General features: G+C 36.6%; 2 protein-coding genes across 2 annotated transcripts; one reads left to right on the top strand and one right to left on the bottom strand.

Moving 5' to 3' along the window:
• Positions 1-2,450: 2,450 nt before the first annotated feature.
• LOC140972554 (uncharacterized) lies at positions 2,451-5,000 on the top strand. Its single transcript, XM_073434964.1, has 2 exons — positions 2,451-3,928; positions 4,076-5,000. Exons 1-2 carry the CDS (start codon positions 2,451-2,453, stop codon positions 4,998-5,000), a joined length of 2,403 nt encoding a protein of 800 aa, XP_073291065.1.
• A 9,690-nt stretch (positions 5,001-14,690) lies between these two features.
• LOC140972553 (auxin-responsive protein SAUR21-like) lies at positions 14,691-14,978 on the bottom strand. Its single transcript, XM_073434962.1, has one exon. It carries the CDS (start codon positions 14,976-14,978, stop codon positions 14,691-14,693), a length of 288 nt encoding a protein of 95 aa, XP_073291063.1.
• Between the last annotated feature and the right edge of the window lie 4,566 nt (positions 14,979-19,544).

The following is a 19,544-nucleotide window of genomic DNA, read 5'->3' as shown; positions in this document are numbered from 1 at the left end:
TATAGGGGACTGATATCAGTTTAGCCATGAAATTCACTAACGTTCTCAGTGCTTACTAATTCTGATTTCTGTTCGAAATATTGTGATTTCTGAATTCTGATTCCTGTTCTGGAAACAAGAGTTTCCTGTATATTATTATATTTCTGTTTCTGTAAAAATGGTGTTTGAAAACTGGGAGTTATTCCCGCCCCTGCTTACTGAGTGACAACCACATCACTCACCCACCAAACCCCTCTCAGATAAGAACGAGGAAGAAAAGCTAGAAGAAGAAGAGCAGATTCAATTCTGGGGCTGGTGAAGGAGACCGTTGTTATCAGTTCTAATTTATGTTTAGTCCGCTGCATTTGTTAAGACGATGTTATATTTGGTTTTACATTTCCGCTGTTAAACATTAGTATTTGAGTTGTATCAGACAATGAATATTCAGTATTGTGAATAAAAGACTGGTTTCTGAAAGTCTGTACTTCTGAGGCTTGTTGTTTTCGAATGTAAATTTGATAGCAACGTCGGTGTCGACCAACCCCGTCTCGGGGCGTGCATTGAAGTGGTATCAGAGCAAAACCGGGTTTCATAATCTATGGAGGAGGAACTAGAAATAATGAGTTCTTATAGACTTCTGAAAATAAGTTCTGAAAGTTACTGAAAATAAACTACTGTAATATACTACTGAAAATAAGCTACTGTAATAGACTACTGAAAATAAGCTACTGTAATAGGCTACTGAAATAAGTAGAAAAAAAAATTCAGTAGACTAAAACCAGTAGACGAAAAACAGTAGGATGAAACCAGAAACAGTAGATGAGAACCAGTAGATCTGAATGCAGAAGACTGGGTCAGTAGACTCGGAAGGCAGCAGACTGGTTCTAACAGTGCTGGAAAGCAGCAGACAGTGCTGGAAAAGTAGCAGACTGATTGCAGTAGCATCAGAGTTGCAGTAGATAGGGAATTCCAGTATGAGCATGCAGTAGACCTTGCAAATGGCATGGAAGTTGAGGTGTTTTTCGCGCAAACTTCAAACGGCCATAACTTTTGATCCAGAAGGAATTTTTACTATTAAAAGTATGCGTTGGAAAGCTCTCGACGAGGAGAATCTAAGCTAGAACGACCCCAAAATCCTTCGTTTAGATGCTGATATCGTCATTTCCGTAAAATTTTCCAATTTTTCGAAACTTTGAGGAATTTTCATTTCTAAACGGCTTAGTATTTTTGCTCCAAACTTGGTACAATTCATGTTCTTGATGCGAAGGATTTTTGGTAAATTTTTCACGCAATTCTGAGACCGAAAAATTTTGAGCTATTTTCTTCTATTACTTATTATAGGCTGTACTGATTTTGTTCATTCCAGTAGTTGTCTATAGCTCGACCTTTACTCTTGAAATCATTTCTGAACCTTGACTCTCATGTTTTGGATGTAAAATATGGCTGACCAGAGTAGCTACATTAAGATATTAGAGAAGAAGATAGAGAAACTCAAGTGGCATAATTATTCCTTAGAGTTGGACAAGGATGAATTACAGCGTAAAGAAGAACACTTAAGACATGATGTTCAACGTTATGCTCACCATCTGCATGAGGCAGAAGAGAGGAATATGAAAGCTCAAGAAGAGTTTGAAACCTCTCAAGAGACCGTTGCAGAGTTCATCAAGTTACGTGATAACATGATTGAGAAGATCCAAGTACTTAAGGATCAGAATCACCAACTCGTGAACCAGCATAACCAGTATTGTGAGCAAACTGATGCTCAGATTCACGAGTTGCAAAACACCGTTGAAGTTCTTAGCGACCAGAATGCAGTTCTGCATGGTCATATTGAACATCTAGAAGCAGTAGCAGCCAACCATGAAGTCGAACCCGAGGAGGATCCCGAAGAAGAAGAAGAAGAAATAGAGGAGGATCCTATGGATTTGGGATTAGGAGAAGTGGTAGATTAGACCATCAGTAGTCGTTCTTTGTAATAACATTTGTTCCATTGGCATTTTTGTTAGCATTTCGAATTCAAGTTGTAATTGCACTTTCGTGGGAAATCAATAAAATTTATTTCTATCTATTGATTTCATATTTAATTTTTGAGCAATTACTCAATCATTTCGCTTCTTTTGATTTGTCCATGTTCTGTCAAAAACCTTAGAACTTTCTTATGTGTAGGAAATGGACGGAAGACCAGTGAGAAACAATCGCAACCCTCGTTATGGAAACCGTAACAACAACCGCAACGATGAGGACGCACAACAACAACAACAACCACCAGCAATTGACCTCAGTCAGGCTGATTTGATGGCTATAGCCACGATTGTGGCAACCACGCTGCAAGGGTTTGTCAACCCAAATGCGAACAGCCACCGCCACCACCTCCAGCTCAGAATGGGACTAAGCAGCACTATGAGGCTCTCCGAAGAGCAAGAGTCCCAAACTTTGATGGAAGTTCTGATTCCGAGGTCGGACAGAATTGGATGAAGGAGGTAGAGAACCATCTTCAACTACTTGAGGTTCCACAAGAGATCAAGGTAGATGTGATTACACCTTTTCTTGTGGATAGAGCCGCTAAATGGTGGGAAGGAATCTCACCAGCTATGTTAAGGACGGGACCTATTACCTGGCAAAGGTTCCGAGAGGCATTCCTGAGGCAGTACTTTCCGACAGCAGTTCGAGTACAGAAGCTATCAGAATTTGAAAGCTTAGTTCAAGAACCAAACATGACTGTGGTGGAGTATTCATCCAAGTTCCACTCATTGGGAACTTATTCCCCAACCATCATGGGAGATGAGGCCTTGAAGATACATCGCTTCAAGAAGGGATTGAACAACCGCATTCAATCTGCCCTTGCGGTTATCGAGCCCAATAGTTTTGATGAATTGATGGGAGTCGCCATCAAGGCTGAGAATGACATTAAGAGGCGTGAAGGTGAGAACAAACTCAAACGTCCTCAGTCAAGCCAGTACCAACCGGGCCAACAATTCAAGGAGCCTAGGTTTTCAAGTAACCAATTCACCAGTTCTCCATCTAAAGGAACCACTCCTTCTCAATCAAGCAAAGAAGGAGTCAAGTGCCAAACTTGTGGATTCACTCACATTGGTGAATGTCGTAGGAATTCTGGAGCTTGTTTTCGTTGTGGAAAGATGGACCATCGCATTGCTCAATGTTCTCTTCCAGATCCAAGGAATGGTCTAGCACGTGGAACAACACCAAACAAGCCTAAAGAGAACAAGCCAAATGCTCGAGTCTATGCTCTCACTCAAGAAGAGGCTGACAACTCAAATGATGTCGTAGCAGGTACCATTCAAATCAATAATATGCCTGCTTATGTATTATTTGATTGTGGTGCTGTGCATTCATTCATGTCTAAGAGATTTGCCAAGAAGTTAGGAACTAAGCCTGATAATTTAGAAGAACCATATAGAGTAGCGACTCCTGCAAATCGGATTTTAGAAACTCGCGCTCTATATCGGGATATTGGTGTTCTCATAGATAATCAGAATTTCAAGGCAAACCTAATCCAACTGAACATGGTGGAATTCGATGTAATTCTTGGAATGGATTGGTTAGCCAAGAATCCTGCTTTAGTAGACTGTCATGGAAAGACGGTAACCATCCAAGCTCCACACCAAGAGAAAATTTTATTTCATGGCAAGACCAAAGAACGAAAGACTCTTCTTTCTGCTTCTCAAACTTGGAAAGCCATGAAAAGTGGAGAAGAAGTTTACCTAGCCATGTTGAGCGAGGTAAAACAAGAAGCTGCACTTGCACTAGAAGAGATTCCGGTAGTACAAGAGTTTCCATATGTCTTTTCTGAAGAACTCCCGGGCACAATCCCTGATCGTGAAGTGGAGTTTGAGATCAACTTGATTCCTGGGGTTGCACCGATCTCAAAAGCACCATACAGAATGGCCCCAGCAGAATTAAAAGAACTCAAAGAGCAACTTCAAGAGTTGTTAGATAAGAAGCAAATCCGACCAAGCGCATCCCCGTGGGGAGCTCCTGTCTTGTTCGTAAAGAAGAAGGACTGAAGCATGAGATTGTGTATTGATTACAGAGAACTGAATAAGATCACAATCAAGAATAAGTACCCACTTCCAAGAATAGATGATCTGTTCGACAAACTCAAAGGAGCTACAGTCTTTTCCAAGCTCGACTTAAGGTCAGGCTATCACCAACTGAAGGTCAAAGCAGAAGATATTCCTAAAACAGCCTTCAGGACGAGATACGGCCATTACGAGTTTGTAGTAATGCCGTTTGGACTGACCAATGCCCCCGCAGCATTCATGGACCTCATGAATAGAGTCTTCAAACCTTACCTTGATAGGTTTGTGGTTGTATTCTTAGACGACATCCTTGTGTATTCAGAAAGTAAGGAAGATCACAAGGAACATCTTCGCCTCACCCTCCAGACGCTGAGAGAAGAAGAACTTTACGCCAAGTTCAAGAAATGCGAATTTTGGCTAGAGAGCGTCACATTCTTGGGGCACGTAATCTCAGTAGCAGGAGTATCGGTGGACCCTAAGAAAGTAGAGGCAATCTCAGATTGGCCTAGACCAAGGAATGTGACAGAAATTAGAAGTTTCTTGGGATTAGCGGGCTATTACCGGAAATTTGTTGAAGGATTTTCTTCAATAGTCATACCTCTCACCAAGCTCACACAGAAGAACTCTAAGTTCCAATGGAGTGAAAAATGTGAGCACAGCTTCGAGACTTTGAAGAAGAAGCTTACTTCCACGCCAGTGCTGGTATTACCCATGGAAGGCAAAGACTTCACAATCTACAGTGATGCATCTAAAGGAGGTTTAGGATGTGTACTCATGCAAGAGGGAAGGGTGATTGCATACGCGTCGAGACAGTTGAAGCCGTATGAACAGAATAACCCAACACATGACCTCGAGCTAGCGGCAGTGGTGTTTGCACTAAAGATTTGGAGACACTATCTATATGGTGCCAAGTGTGATATTTTCACTGATCACCAAAGTCTCAAGTATTTGTTCACTCAAAAGAAACTAAATATGAGATAAAGACGGTGGATTGAACTCATGAAGGATTACGACTTGACGATAAGCTACCACCCAGGCAAAGCCAACAAGGTAGCAGATGCTTTAAGTAGAAAGTATACGAGTTAGGTGATCCTAGCATCACTTCCAGCACAACCTTGTCTTAGAGAGACAATCAAGATAAGTCAAGAGAGAGATTCCGCTTTGGTGAAACTGAAAGAGCAAGCCAAAGAAGGGAAATCACCAGATTTCGAGACGGACAACAAAGAAATCTTGTGGATGAAAGGACGATCGTGTGTACCAGACATCGATAACCTTCGACAAGAAGTAATGTCTGAAGCACATAAGTCAAAATTTTCAGTCCATCCTGGCAGTACCAAGATGTACAGAGATTTGAAGAAAAATTTTTGGTGGAGTGGAATGAAGAAGGATGTGGCAATATTTGTTTCTAAGTGTCACGTGTGCCAGCAAGTCAAGGCAGAACACTAGAGACCTGGTGGACTTCTTCAACCATTAGAAATCCCGGAATGGAAATGGGAACATATTTTCATGGATTTTGTAGTTGGTTTACCAAAGTCGAGACAAGGTCATGACGGAATATGGATAATCGTAGATAGACTCACAAAATCTGCGCATTTCTTACCTGTCCGCATGAACTATAATTTGGACAAGCTAGCCACATTGTACATGAATGAGATCGTACGATTGCATGGAGTTCCAGCTTGCATACTTTCCGACTGAGATCCTAGATTTACGTCCCGTTTTTGGAAGAGCTTTCAACAAGCTATGGGGACTAAAGTTACGCTTAGTACGGCTTATCACCCTCAGACCGATGGCTAAACAGAGAGGAAAATTCAAACTCTTGAGGATATGCTGGAGCTTGTGCACTAGACTTCAATGGTAATAGGAGCGAACATCTGCCCTTAATCGAGTTCGCATACAATAATAGTTACCACAGCAGCATTGGAATGGCACCATACGAAGCTCTATATGGACGAAAATGTCGATCACCACTGTATTGGGATGAAGTAGGGGAAAAAGCCATCGTTGGACCCGAACTAATCAAGGAAACAGTGGATAAAGTTGCTGTGATCAAGGAGAGAGTAAAAGCTGCACAAGATCGACAGAAAAGCTGGGCTGACCTGAAAAGAAGACCCGTGGAATTTGAAATTGGAGAAAAGGCGTATGTGAAAGTGTCACCCATGAAGGGTGTAGTCCGATTCAATAAGGCTGGGAAACTGAATCCCAGATACGTCGGACCATTTGAAATTCTTGAGAAAGTGGGAACACTTGCTTATAGATTAGCACTCCCACCCGACATGTCAAGAATTCACAATGTATTCCACGTCTCGCAGCTGAGGAGATATATTTCTGATCCAAGTCATATTCTGGAAGCTGGACCACTTCTGGTGGAGGGAAATCTAAATGAAGAACTGAAGTATGAAGAAATTCCGATTCGAATTGTGGATAACAAAGACCAACGAACTATTCCATATGTCAAAGTACAATGGTTCAACCACACTGAAAGAGAAGCTACTTGGGAGTTAGAAGAAAAGATGCGAGATCAATACCCTTACCTCTTTGAGAATCAAGTGAGCCAAGTTTCGAGGACGAAACTTCTCATAAGGAGGGAAGGATGTGAGAACCTGAAATTCCAGCAGAAGATAACAATTCCAGTAGCACTCAATAATTCAGAAGATGGTATTTTTCCAGCAGACAGATTTCCAGCAGAAGCTATTATTTCAGAAGCTGATATTTTCCAGCAGATTAGAATTCAGCAGACCGAATCCAGCAGCAGAAGAGCGAATTCCAGCAGACAGTTACTAATCCAACTTATGATTTGTAACTGAAGCATTTATCATGGAAATTAAAGGTTGTAATGGCACTTAATGGCAGATTATGCCCATTAATTGGGAGGCAAACAGTCTGGAACCTTGCCTATAAATAACACCATCAGTCTCTAAATTGGTGTTACACAAATCTTGAGATTATCACTTGAATTTTCGAGTTAAGTGAGTGCTGATTTTCGAGCGGTAGAAACAAGTAGCAAGAACATCAGATTTCCAGACTTCAATCAAAATTCTTTCAGCAAATTACGGTAAGTGGGCTTATGTATAAATATCTTGAAATCAGTTTGATAATATCTGTTTTAAAGCATATTTTATGTTGATTTCTGATATCTGATTTTGAAGCACTGAAACTCCCTAGTGAACTAATGGTAGGAATATATATTCTGAACATTTCTGAATTCTGATTCTGATTCTGGCCTCACCCCTTAGAGGAGAGAATATATAGGGGACTGATATCAGTTTAGCCATGAAATTCACTAACGTTCTCAGTGCTTACTAATTCTGATTTCTGTTCGAAATATTGTGATTTCTGAATTCTGAATCATGTTCTGGAAACAAGAGTTTCCTGTATATTATTATATTTCTGTTTCTGTAAAAATGGTGTTTGAAAACTGAGACTTATTCCCGCCCCTACTTACTGAGTGACAACCACATCACTCACCCACCAAACCTCTCTCAGATAAGAACGAGAAAGAAAAGCTAGAAGAAGAATAGCATATTCAATTCTGGGGCTGGTGAAGGATACCGTTGTTATCAGTTCTAATTTCTGTTTAGTCCGCTGCATTTGTTAAGACGATGTTATATTTGGTTTTACATTTCCACTGTAAAACATTAGTATTTGAGTTGTATCAGACAATGAATATTCAGTATTGTGAGTAAAAAAACTGGTTTCTGAAATTCTGTACTTCTGAGGCTTGTTGTTTTCGAATGTAAATTTGAGAGCAACGCCGGTGTCGACCAACCCCGTCTCGGGGCGTGACACAAGGACTAATGGTATACAATCATAACCACGGACTTATCCTCTCGATGAATAATAACCACTTGGAAAATCAGAGGGAGGGTTGTTCGGTATAATCATCATATGACTACCGATCTGCATGTTTGGACATCTCTATGTCCTTACCAAGAAACACGGTACACAACATCACAGATGCTAGTCTCAAGCTCAAGCGACCTTTATCCATGTTTTATGCGGCTGAATCGACTAAGAACGAATTTAGATTATATAGTGCTTATAAATGAGTTTCAACATCGAATTACGATTTATTTGTATTAAAGTATAATCAAGGTCTTTATTTATGTTGTTCACATGGGTATACAAATAAAGAAATAACAAAACCATAAAAAAGGTAAATTATATTAAAATAAAGATTTTTTATTACACTTGAGTCAATAAATTCCCTAACCAACCGTTGGCTTACAGGGCATCTACTCTAACACCACTACTACAAAAACGGCATACGACAACGGATTTTATCCGTTGTCGTAGCCATTTTAAAACTGTTGTAACTGAGGGTGTTGTTGAAAGTCCGTTCAACGACAACGGTTTTTACCCGTTGTGGTAGATCGAATTTGCGACGGTTTTTAAATATAGCGACGAGTATGAATAAAACCGTCGCTAAATCAGAATTAGCGAAAAACCGTCGCTAAAAAATATAGCGACGAGTATGAATAAAACCGTCGCTAAATCAGAATTAGCGACGGTTACTTAAACCGTTGCTAGTTTAAATTAGCGACGGTTAGTAATCAAGATTTCCGTCGCTAATTTGTTTCGAAAAATAAAAAAAATAATTTTAATAATTTAATAAATCTAAAAGAAACTAATAATCAAAACTAAAATCGTGTAAAAGAAATAAAATTTTAAGTGTTTTGAAGTAGTAAAATCGTGTAAAAGAGAAAAATTTTAAGTGTTATGAAGTGGTTAGAAAAATTTTAAGTGTTATGTGAAAGTGATAAAATTGTGTAAAAGAGAAAAATTTTGAGTGTTGTGTGTAATGATAAAATGGTGTAAGAGAGAAAAATTTTGAGTGTTGTGAAGTTGTGAGAAAAATTTTAAGTATTGTGTGAAGTGATAAAATGGTGTAAATGAGAAAAATTTTGAGTGTTGTGAAGTGTTGTGGAGGAAAATGAATCGAAAATAGAGATATTTATAGACAGTTTGCGACGGATTTTGGTTAAACCGTCGCTATTGGCGACGGTAAATAATAAACCGTCGCATTTATTTTATTTGGCAACGGTTTGGACTTAAACCGTCGCTAAAATTAGCGACGGTTTTAAAACAATGTTGCTAATTTTAGCGACGGGTTTTATTTAATCGTCGCTAAATTTAAACATGCGACGGGTTTTTCAAAAATCGTCGCTAAAATTAGCGACGGGTATTTCAAACCGTCGCTAATTTAAAATTAGCGACGGTTTTTATAAACGGTCGCTAAATTTAGCTACGGTTTTTGAAAAACTGTCGCTAAATATTGCAACGTTTTCCAAAACCGTTGTTGTTTGTGCAAAAAAACTCGCTAATCGACAACGGTTTCATTGTTCAAAAAAACACGCTAATAGACAACGGTTACCGCTGTCGTTGACCCTAAAAAAACGCTCAAAGACAACGGTTTTATAAAACCGTTGTCATTCACTCCAAAAACCGTTGTCTTAGGCCCCCAAAAGACAACAGTTTTCGATAAAACCGTTGTTAAAAAACATACGACAACGGTTTTTGTGAAAAACCGTTGTCGTATGTGCGTTGTTGTATGCAGAATTTCTTGTAGTGCACGCTCTCTCCTACAGAAACAACACAATATCCTGCTTTGGGAACATCAGCTGATCCTATTGAATTTGATCTTTTCTCACTCGATAAAGATCGTTTAAGTATTTGTCAAATGGTCATTTCTTGTATTAAACAATTTTTAGTTGAAGCGAGAGCAGGAAATACAAGAAGAATCTCAAAGTTTTTTGGAAACTGGAATCAGAAGTGATTGAGGAGTACTAGTAGTTGGTTTGAAGCGGAAGTGAGGAATATATATAGATCGATGTCCTTCCCATTTAGTATCCTTTAAAATCTTGATATGGATCTAGAAAAACAGGCAGGTGTAAAGTACGGTAACCGGCAGAAATTCAAGCTAACAAGTGAAGAATCACAAGAATTTGTCTTCCAATCATTATAATTATTATGAAGCATCGGTCATTTCAAAATCATCTTCGTGTTAGGTAAGAATTTAATGTGGTGGGACCCACATTAAATTAAATAATATAAAAAAATGCTTTCCCACATATCCCACATCGGGAAATCTTCAAAAGTTGTTGGAGGGAATTAGTTATAAATAGAGCTCAATTTCTTCAGTTATTGTATCCCAAAATTAAAAGCTTTTTAGCTTTGATAAAAAGATAGTGCATAGAAAAAAAGAGTGTATTTTTTTCTTGAGTGCGGGAATTCTCTTTTGTGAGTTAGAGAAATTATTTTCTCGGTATGCTCGGGTTAGGAGTGTGAGAAATATTGAGTGTATTGGTATATACACTTGTTGTAATATTTCTTCCAGTTATAAAAGTTGCAGTGTTCCGTGGACGTAGCCTATATTGGGTGAACCACGTAAATCTTTGTGTTCTTGTTGGTTGTTTTATTCCGCAATATCTGGGTACTATATTATCATCGTGATCGGCATCGCTTCGGTGTAATTACACAACAACTGGTATCAGAGCCTTGTTGTGAAAATTCTTAAGGATTCTGAGTATGCTCTGTGGTTGCAGCTTTGTCTGATCTTCCACATCAGAAAAGATTTTTTAGATTTTTTGCTAAGGCTGGAGAAGTGATGGCCGGAGATGATGGATCGGGACCAGGAATCAACAAGTTCGACGGAACAGATTTTTCGTTCTGGCGGTTATAGATAAGAGATTATCTGTACAGTAAGAAGCTGCATCAACCTCTAGCAAGAAAGAAACCGGAAAAGATGAAGGATGATGATTGGGAGCTCCTTGACCGAGAGGTTTTAGGTGTCATACGATTGACCCTAACAAAGAACGTGGCGCATAACGTGGCGGAGGCCAAAACCACGGAGGATATGATGACCATTCTATCAGACATGTACGAAAAGCCATCAGCAAACAACAAAGTACATCTCATGAAGAAGTTATTCAACTTGAAGATGGGAGAAGGTGCTTCGGTGGCAAAACACATAAATGAATTCAACACGATTGTCTCCCAGCTGACATCGGTGGACATCAAATTTGATGATGAGATTCGTGCACTTATTCTTCTGGCGTCTTTACCAAACAATTGGAAACCGATGCGGGCAGCTGTTAGCAACTCTGTTGGAAAAAGAAAGCTACAATTCAATGATGTCAGAGATCAAATTCTTGCTGAAGAAGTTCGCAGGATGGATTCTGGTGAAGGAACATCATTGAGATCTGCTCTAAATATCGAGAATAGAGGAAGGGGCAGGAGTGGCGAAAAGAGTTTTAACCAATGACATGGTAGGTCCAAGTCAAGAAATGGAAAAGACAAAAGTAACATTGAAAAGAATGTGAAGTGCGGGAGCTGTGGTGAGACTGGTCACTTGAAAAAGAATTGCAGATCAACAAAGAACGACGCTAATGTTGTTACTGAGAAGGTACATGATGCTCTATCACTATCCATGGAAACCCCGGTTGATTCTTGGGTTATGGACTCGGGAGTTTCGTTTCATACCACTGGTAATCGTGATGTATTCGATAATTACATTGCGGGTACGGAAAATTTTTCCTGGCTGATGGAAAACCTTTGGAAATAATTGGTATGGGTGATATCCGGATGAAGATGACAAATGGATCTGTCTGAAAAATCAACAAAGTAAGGCATGTACCAGAGTTGACACACAATCTGATTTCTGTAGGACAGCTTGATGACGAAGGTCATAAGGTGACCTTTGGTGATGGTTCTTGGAAAGTGAAAAAGGGAGCCATGATTGTTGCTCGAGGAAAGAAAACTGGAACACTTTATATGACTTCCAGTTTGAGAAATAAATTAGTGGCTGTGGATGCTGGAGCTAATTCAAGTCTATGGCATAGTAGGCTTGGGGATACGAGTGAGAAGGTAATGAAGATGCTTGTTTCAAACGCAAAGCTACCGGAATTAAAGATCGTTGAACACAAGCTGTGTGAAGCTGTATTTTTTGGAAAGCAGAAAAAAGTGAGCTTTTCAAAAGAGGTTAGAGAACCGAAATCAGCGGATTTGGAGCTGGCACATACTGATATATGTGGAACATCTCTTGTGACATCCCTTGGATATCACTCAAGATATTATGGCACTACTGTTGACGATTCGAGCAGGAAATTTTGGGTTTATTTTGTGAAAAATAAATCGGATGTTTATGAGACTTTTAAACAGTGGGAGTTAGCCATGAAAGATGTGATGGATTCACTGTCATCCAATCACATGTGAGAGTTGTCCGAACTTCCTGAAGGTAAAAAGGTTTTACATAGCAAGTGGGATTACCGGTTAGAACATGACGGTAGCAGGCGGTACAAAGAAATATTTGTTATAAAAAGGTGAAAAAGAAGTAATTGGTTACACTGATATTTTCTCTCTGGTGGTAAAGTTGACTACTATCAGGATTGTACTTGGATTGATGGTAAAAGAAGATTTACATCTGGAACAGTTAGATGTAAAGACGAGGTTTCTTCATGGAAAGCTAGATGAAGAAATGAATCAATCACAGGGATTTGAAGTACGAGAGAAAGAGAAAATGGTGTGCAAACTTCAGAATAGCTGGTATGGTCTCAAACAAGCTCCAAGACAGTGGTACAAGAAGTTTGATGGTGTAATGAAAAATGATGGTTTTCTGAGGTATCAGGTTGATCACTGTTGTTATGTGAAGCTTGATGGTTATTATATCATACTACTGATATATGTAGAGGATATGTTGATAGCAGGAGCTTGTCTGGAGGAGATTGATACACTCGAGAAAGAGTTATCAAAGGAATTTGCTTTGAAGGATTTGGATGCTGCAAAACAAATCCTTAGAATGGGGATCCTTAGAGATCGAGTGAATGGAGTCTTGAAGCTTGAGAAGATTCCTGGAAGCAAGAATCCATCTGATATGCTCACGAAGGCTGTTATCATTGGAAAACTGAAGTTGTGTTTTACTTCAGTTGGTCTCCTAGACTAACAAAGGAGGTATAAGCTGCTGCACTGTTGGTGTGAAGACATGATTGAAATCAAGTCTTCAAGTGAGAGAATTGTTAGGTAAGAATTTAATGTGATGGGACCCACATTAAATTAAATAATATAAAAAAATGCTTTCCCACATATCTCACATCGGGAAATCTTCAAAAGTTGTTGGAGGGAATTAGTTATAAATAGAGCTCAATTTCTTCAGTTATTGTATCCCAAAATCAAAAGCTTTTTAGCTTTGATAAAAAGAGAGTGCATAGAAAAAAAGAGTGTATTTTTTTCTTGAGTGCGGGAATTCTCTTTTGTGAGTTAGAGAAATTATTTTCTCGGTATACTCGGGTTGGGAGTGTGAGAAATATTGAGTGTATTGGTGTATACACCTGTTGTAATATTTCTTCCAATTATAAAAGTTGCAGTGTTACGTGGACGTAACCTATATTGGGTGAACCACGTAAATCTTTGTGTTCTTGTTGGTTGTTTTATTCCGCAATAGTTGGGTATTATATTATCATCGTGATGGACATCGCTTTGGGGTTGTATTTCCCCAACACTTCCCACCACCACCTTCAGCCACAAAGTTTTGTAGGACTCTACTCAAATAATTCATGTTGCAAAAACCTACACCAACCAAGATTTAGATTGTTTTCTGCTAATCAAGAAACGGGATGTTGGAACCACAATTTTATGCTTGGTATAATACGTTCTATTGATTGAAGGGTGGCACATCTGTTTGTTGTTACTTCAACAGCATTTACTAAACGTTAGATGGGTCATATTTTTAAACCAAAGATGAGTTTATATATGAATGGCCCTAGGAGGTCTTGGGCCTCATTTATCGATTTTAGGCTTGAAACCTCAAATCGGATTTCTGTTGTCTGTTAGTTCTTCGTCAAATATTGAGTGGTCTTAATTGATGAATATGAATTGGGAAAGAAAAATCATGTGACGTGTCGTATTCCGTTGTCATAATTCAAAGCACCGGTTTAGTTACGTCCACTGCTGCAGTTTACTTTTGTTTAAATTAAATTAGATGTTTTCTGTGCTTTCGTATGAACTTAAAAAGATTAATAGCAATTTTCTGAAGCCATTCTTGGTTTTCTTGGGTTCACCTTACAGGTCTTTGCAGGCTACCAATGTCTGAATTAATTAAGAATAGCTTCGAGATATAAATACAGATTCTCACGTATATCTTTTGGAGTTTTCGATCCAAATCTGCAGTAGAACAATGAGAGAGGGCAATTACTTTAAATAATACAAATTTTTTAGATTAAAAATTTGCGGTATACTCCTAAATTTTCTTAATTTAGAACAATGAGAGAGGGCAAAGATTTTAAACAAGCTATTTCTTCAATGAATAACCATCTTAAATTTGTTTCTGAGATTTTCATTGCTTTCTTATGATTTTCATGAAACAAATGACCACTTTCTTGATGGAATTGATGGTTTTCTTCGGTTAGCCCCAAACAGAAGAAAACATATACTTCCGAACACGAGACTGTGTGTTTTAGATCTTGCAGAATCTTCCAACAGAGTTATTATGCAATATTTTAGAACAAGATAGAAGCTTTTGAATCAAATATTGGATCACTAATTTCCAAAATTTTCTCTGGATACATATCTTTTTCCAACATCATGTACACTGATTGTGATGAGTAGAAAAAAGACAGACACGACTCCCTCAAACTGCCTAACATTCCACTTCTCTAAAATTTTGTATATTATACATCATATTCTTCTCAAGCGAGAGGTGACATCTACAAACAGATCTCCGCTGCAAGGAATGGTAAGACCACCCATCGGATGGTAAAATCCATATTCTTCTTCAGCTTGACATAGCAAATCTTGAAACAAATGGTGGTTCAAATATGACACGGGAATGACGAACCGTTGCTTATATTCACTCTCCCCTACATAAACAGCGCAATGTCCCTTCGGCACATGATCAGCTGATCCTCTCGAATTCGATCTTTTCTCACTCGATAAAGATCGTCTAAGCACTTGTCGAATGGCCATTTCCAAGCCAAAGCAAAAGTAGAAAATACAGCAAGAAACTCTGAAATGTTATATGGAAATTGGAATCAGAAGTGTTTGAGCCTTGATGAGTACTTGACTTGTTGGTTTGAAGCTTGGAAGTATGGTATATATATATATAGATAAACGTAAATTTATCACATCCTTCGAAATCTTGGTCCACCAATCAAGACCAAGCTGGCAAGTGGATGTATTTATTACAAAGTCAGCACAAACACATGAAGAATCACATGAAATTGTCTTCCAAAAACCATATTTCTCCATTCCCCACCACTGAAGTGAAAATACAACCACTAAAGTATGCCTGTGGTACCAGATGTGTTTAATTCAAGTACTTTGGCCCACAGAGGTCTATTTCTTCATAATTCACATTAATCTCAAGTGGGATTTCTGTTGTTTGTTATGATAATTGGTAGGGCCTTATGCTATCCAACAAATTGTCAAGTCAAAAATCAAGAAAAGGTGTAGGGAAACAAAAAGTTGTGGTGTGTAAACTCAGTAAATTGTAGTAATACAAATCTATACTGCAATATTTACGACATGTATTGAAATCTTGTGTTAACAAAATCAATGAAAAAAATGATCAAACTCTTGTGGGGTGAAGCTGGGACTCATTCTATTTAGTAGAAGCTTAATCGAAAATCAAAAATCATATGCAAATTGCAATATGTAAGTGCAACCTTTGTTTCCAATGTTGTAATTAGGAGTGAGCTTTTTAATTCGGAAATTTGCTTTTTATTTTCAAAAATATCGGTTAAATCACTTTGGTCTCATGCTTTTATTTTAAAGTATTGGTTAACCGATATTTTCTAGATAATATTATTTTTTATATAGGCCTAAATAATATTTGTAATATATATAATATTTTTTTTAGGCCATGGTTTTAGCCTTTATATTCTTGTTGGCTTTAGTCTTTCTTTCTTCATCTTTTTTAAGCGGTTAACTCGGTCGGGTTACTTCGGCTACTGACCGAGCCGACAGATAGTTTTAGCGTTCGTAGGTTCGCAAAAGAAATAATAAAACATTATTATATTTTTATTACAAGTTCACAAAATTGGATTTTGAGTTTTATAGCTAGAGTATCCAATTCACCAATATATTTTAATTATCCAGCACGGTTATTTGATAATTTGTTTAATTTAATTAAAATTTTTAATTCGGGTATAAATTAATTTAAAAAAATGTGTTTTTCTTCGCTTCTTCTATTCCTTAACTTCTCAAAAAAGTGATATTTTAATTAATATTTCTCTAAATTGCTTAATATCTTTTATAATATATTATTTAATAATATTGCATTATCTCATACATAAGACCATAGGTTTTTAGTTCGTAATAATTATTTAAAATTCTACACTTAATTTTGTTATTATTCTATTTCTTCTAATTTTCTTTTATAAAAAAATCTTGTAAATATTTCTCTTTTCACTTCAAGAATTAATATAACTTTTTAATTTTGCTAAAAGTAAATGTAAATTATAAAAATTCTTTTATAAATAATTTAGTAAATAATTTATATTAATATATAAAGATTAAAAAAGACTTGATATGAAATAATATAATGATACATGAGACAAGTAATTTTGGTAGTTTGAATTAAATTAGATGTGAGATTAAAAAAAATCACACCAATTAAAAGGAATTAAAAATCATTCATTAATAATATTTAAAATGAGCACACAGATTTATTACGATTGTAAAAATTTCTAGTAAACACATGATAAAATGTATGATAATTATTCAAATCGTGCTAAGTAAACGCAAATGTCGAGTAAACACTTGATATAGTAGATAATGTGATGATTATATATGGATTACGATAAAAATAATATTTGATACATACGATGAGACGATCAAATGATACGAAAATATATCAGTGATAAAATATATTAGAAATAAAATAATTTATAAATGTAATTAATTATAGGAAAAATCGTTTTTTTGGTCATCTATATTTGTCTTGTTGAGTTTTTGGTCATCTATAATGTTAGATGTTGGTTTTAGTTCGCGATCTTTGTTTTTTTTTTTTTACGTGACGTCGATGAAACATCAATACAATATTCATGGCATTGCTCCTGTAGTGTCACATCTAGAGCTATCAAACGGGCCGACCAATGCAACCGCGTCGTGGACTGCCATCAAACGGGCCAACAATTATATTTTGTATAAAAAATCATATATCCTAATAATATGAATAACATAAATAAAAATTTAATTAAAAAAATAATGTAACACATCAAATACTTGTTTTAAGTTTCTAAAAATACATGTTTAAAAATAAATGTCTTTATGCAACAATTCAAAAACAATTTATGAAACATTAAAAATTTATTTTTCAAAAGAATTGGTGGGCTGGCGCATGGCAGCCTGACGGCTCTAATGACCACATCGGTAAAAAAACGCAAACGACAAAATTAACAAAAATATAGTTTTCCTCTAATCATATGATGTTTGGTGTATATGCCAAGTGTTGGCCTCAAATTTAAATTTAATCCGACCTTTAAAGAAAAAGAATGACCAGATTTTTTTTTTAGTAAACAATGACCAGATTTAATGTATCAGCAGTGCATGAGAATGAGAGATTGACCCAAGAATCTCATTCCTTTACGCCTTTGTGGCGGCTTTACCACATAAGTCGCTAGCCCCCGTTCAAAATGCTCTGGGCTAATTTAAAAAGTATGAGTGAGATAGAAAGTTTTTAAAAAATAAGAACTCTGACTTTGTATTTTAAGAAACAAGTAGTTGACTTTTGATTGTTATATTAACTGTAATTAAATTTTTTAACTTAATTAATTCTCTTCTTCTCTTTCTTCTCAGTCGACACACATCTTCTTCCAATTAAAATTTACGAGTCATCTACCCCTTCTTCCCCAAATCGTGATCTGTCGACCCCAAACCAATTTAGTCGACCCGAAATCTACTTTGAGAAAAAGTAAGAGTCCACCCAGAAACTAAGTATTATGGGTCGACCAAGATTAATTTTCTTGGTCGACCAAAATTTTATTGGTCGACCAAGAATTCTTCTTAGTCAACCCATAATTACCTGGTGTGTCACGCTTGTTTTTTTTATATTAATTTTTGTCTATTCTAATTATCTTATTCTTTTAGTTTTTGTTGAAATCGAAATTTAAAAGATCAATACAATGTCCAATAATTAAAATATTAATACAATGTCTAATGATTATAAAACATGTTACAATCTAAAAAATATCTGAACTCATATACAAAAACAATCATTGTGTCGACCCAAACTTGGTCGATGTTGGGTAGACCCCCAAGCAAAAGCTTTGGTCGACCAAGCAATTTGGGTAGACCAACCTTGCAATTTGGGTAGAGGTTGGTCTACCCAAATTGCTTGGTCTACCCTGCTTTGGTTTAGTCTATCCATGGCCGACCAAAGCAATTTGGGACCCAGGCAAGACCAAAATTTTGGTCGACCCAAACAGAACAACAAGTGTCGACCCAAAAAAACAAGGTCTACTTTGTGTCGACCCAGCTAAATATGTGATTTATATGTTAAAACATGTAATATTATATAGCATATTTGTGAAATTGTGATTCATATGTTAAAACATGTAACATAGTTGTGAAATTGTGATTCATATGTTAAAACATCATGTAACATATTTGGTTGTGAAATTGTGATTCATATGTTAAAACATGAAACATAATTGTGAAATTGTGATTCATATGTTAAAACATATAAAATATTGTGAAATTATGATTCGTATGTTAAAACATATAAAATAATTGTGAAATTGTGACTCATATATCAAAACACATGTAACATAGTTGTGAAATTATGACTCATATGTCATAACATGTAACATAATCATGTAACATTATAACATGTGAAATTGTGATTCATATGTCAAAACATGTAAAATAGTTGTGAAATTGTGATTCATATGTTAAAACAACATGTAACATAGTTGGTTGTGAAATTGCGATTCATATGTTAAAATATGTAACCTAGTTGTGAAATTGTGATTCATATGTTAAAAGATATAACATAATTGTGAAATTATGATTCATATGTTAAAACATATAACATAATTGTGAAATTGTGGCTCATATGTCAAAACACATGTAATATAGTTGTGAAATTGTGACTCATATGTCATAACATGTAACATAATCATGTAACATTATAGAACATACTTGTGAAATTATGTGATTCATATGTTAAAAACATGCAACATTGGTCAAAATTTTGTAATTATCCGTCAAAATTAAGTAATTATCGGTCATATTTGTCAAATCTATGGATTCATGTGTTAGAAAAAGAGTCGACCCAAAAACAACCTTGGTCAACCCAGAGATCAACAGGGTCGACCCAAAGATCAACATGGATCAACAAGGTCGACCCAGAAGCAATATGGTCGACCCAGAAATCACCATGGTCGACCCAAAAATTGACCACAACAAAATTCCACCATAAATACTTAAATCGAAATTAAAAAGATCAATACAATGTCCAATAATTAAAAGATCAATGCAATGTCTAATGATTATGAAACATAAATATTTGAATTCAGATACAAAAACAAT

This window comes from Primulina huaijiensis, chromosome 3 (assembly GCF_012295235.1).
Source record: "Primulina huaijiensis isolate GDHJ02 chromosome 3, ASM1229523v2, whole genome shotgun sequence".
Classification (NCBI taxonomy): Eukaryota; Viridiplantae; Streptophyta; class Magnoliopsida; order Lamiales; family Gesneriaceae; genus Primulina; species Primulina huaijiensis.
Note: the sequence above shows the minus strand (reverse complement) of the source record. Positions and strands in the feature narration are given on the sequence as shown.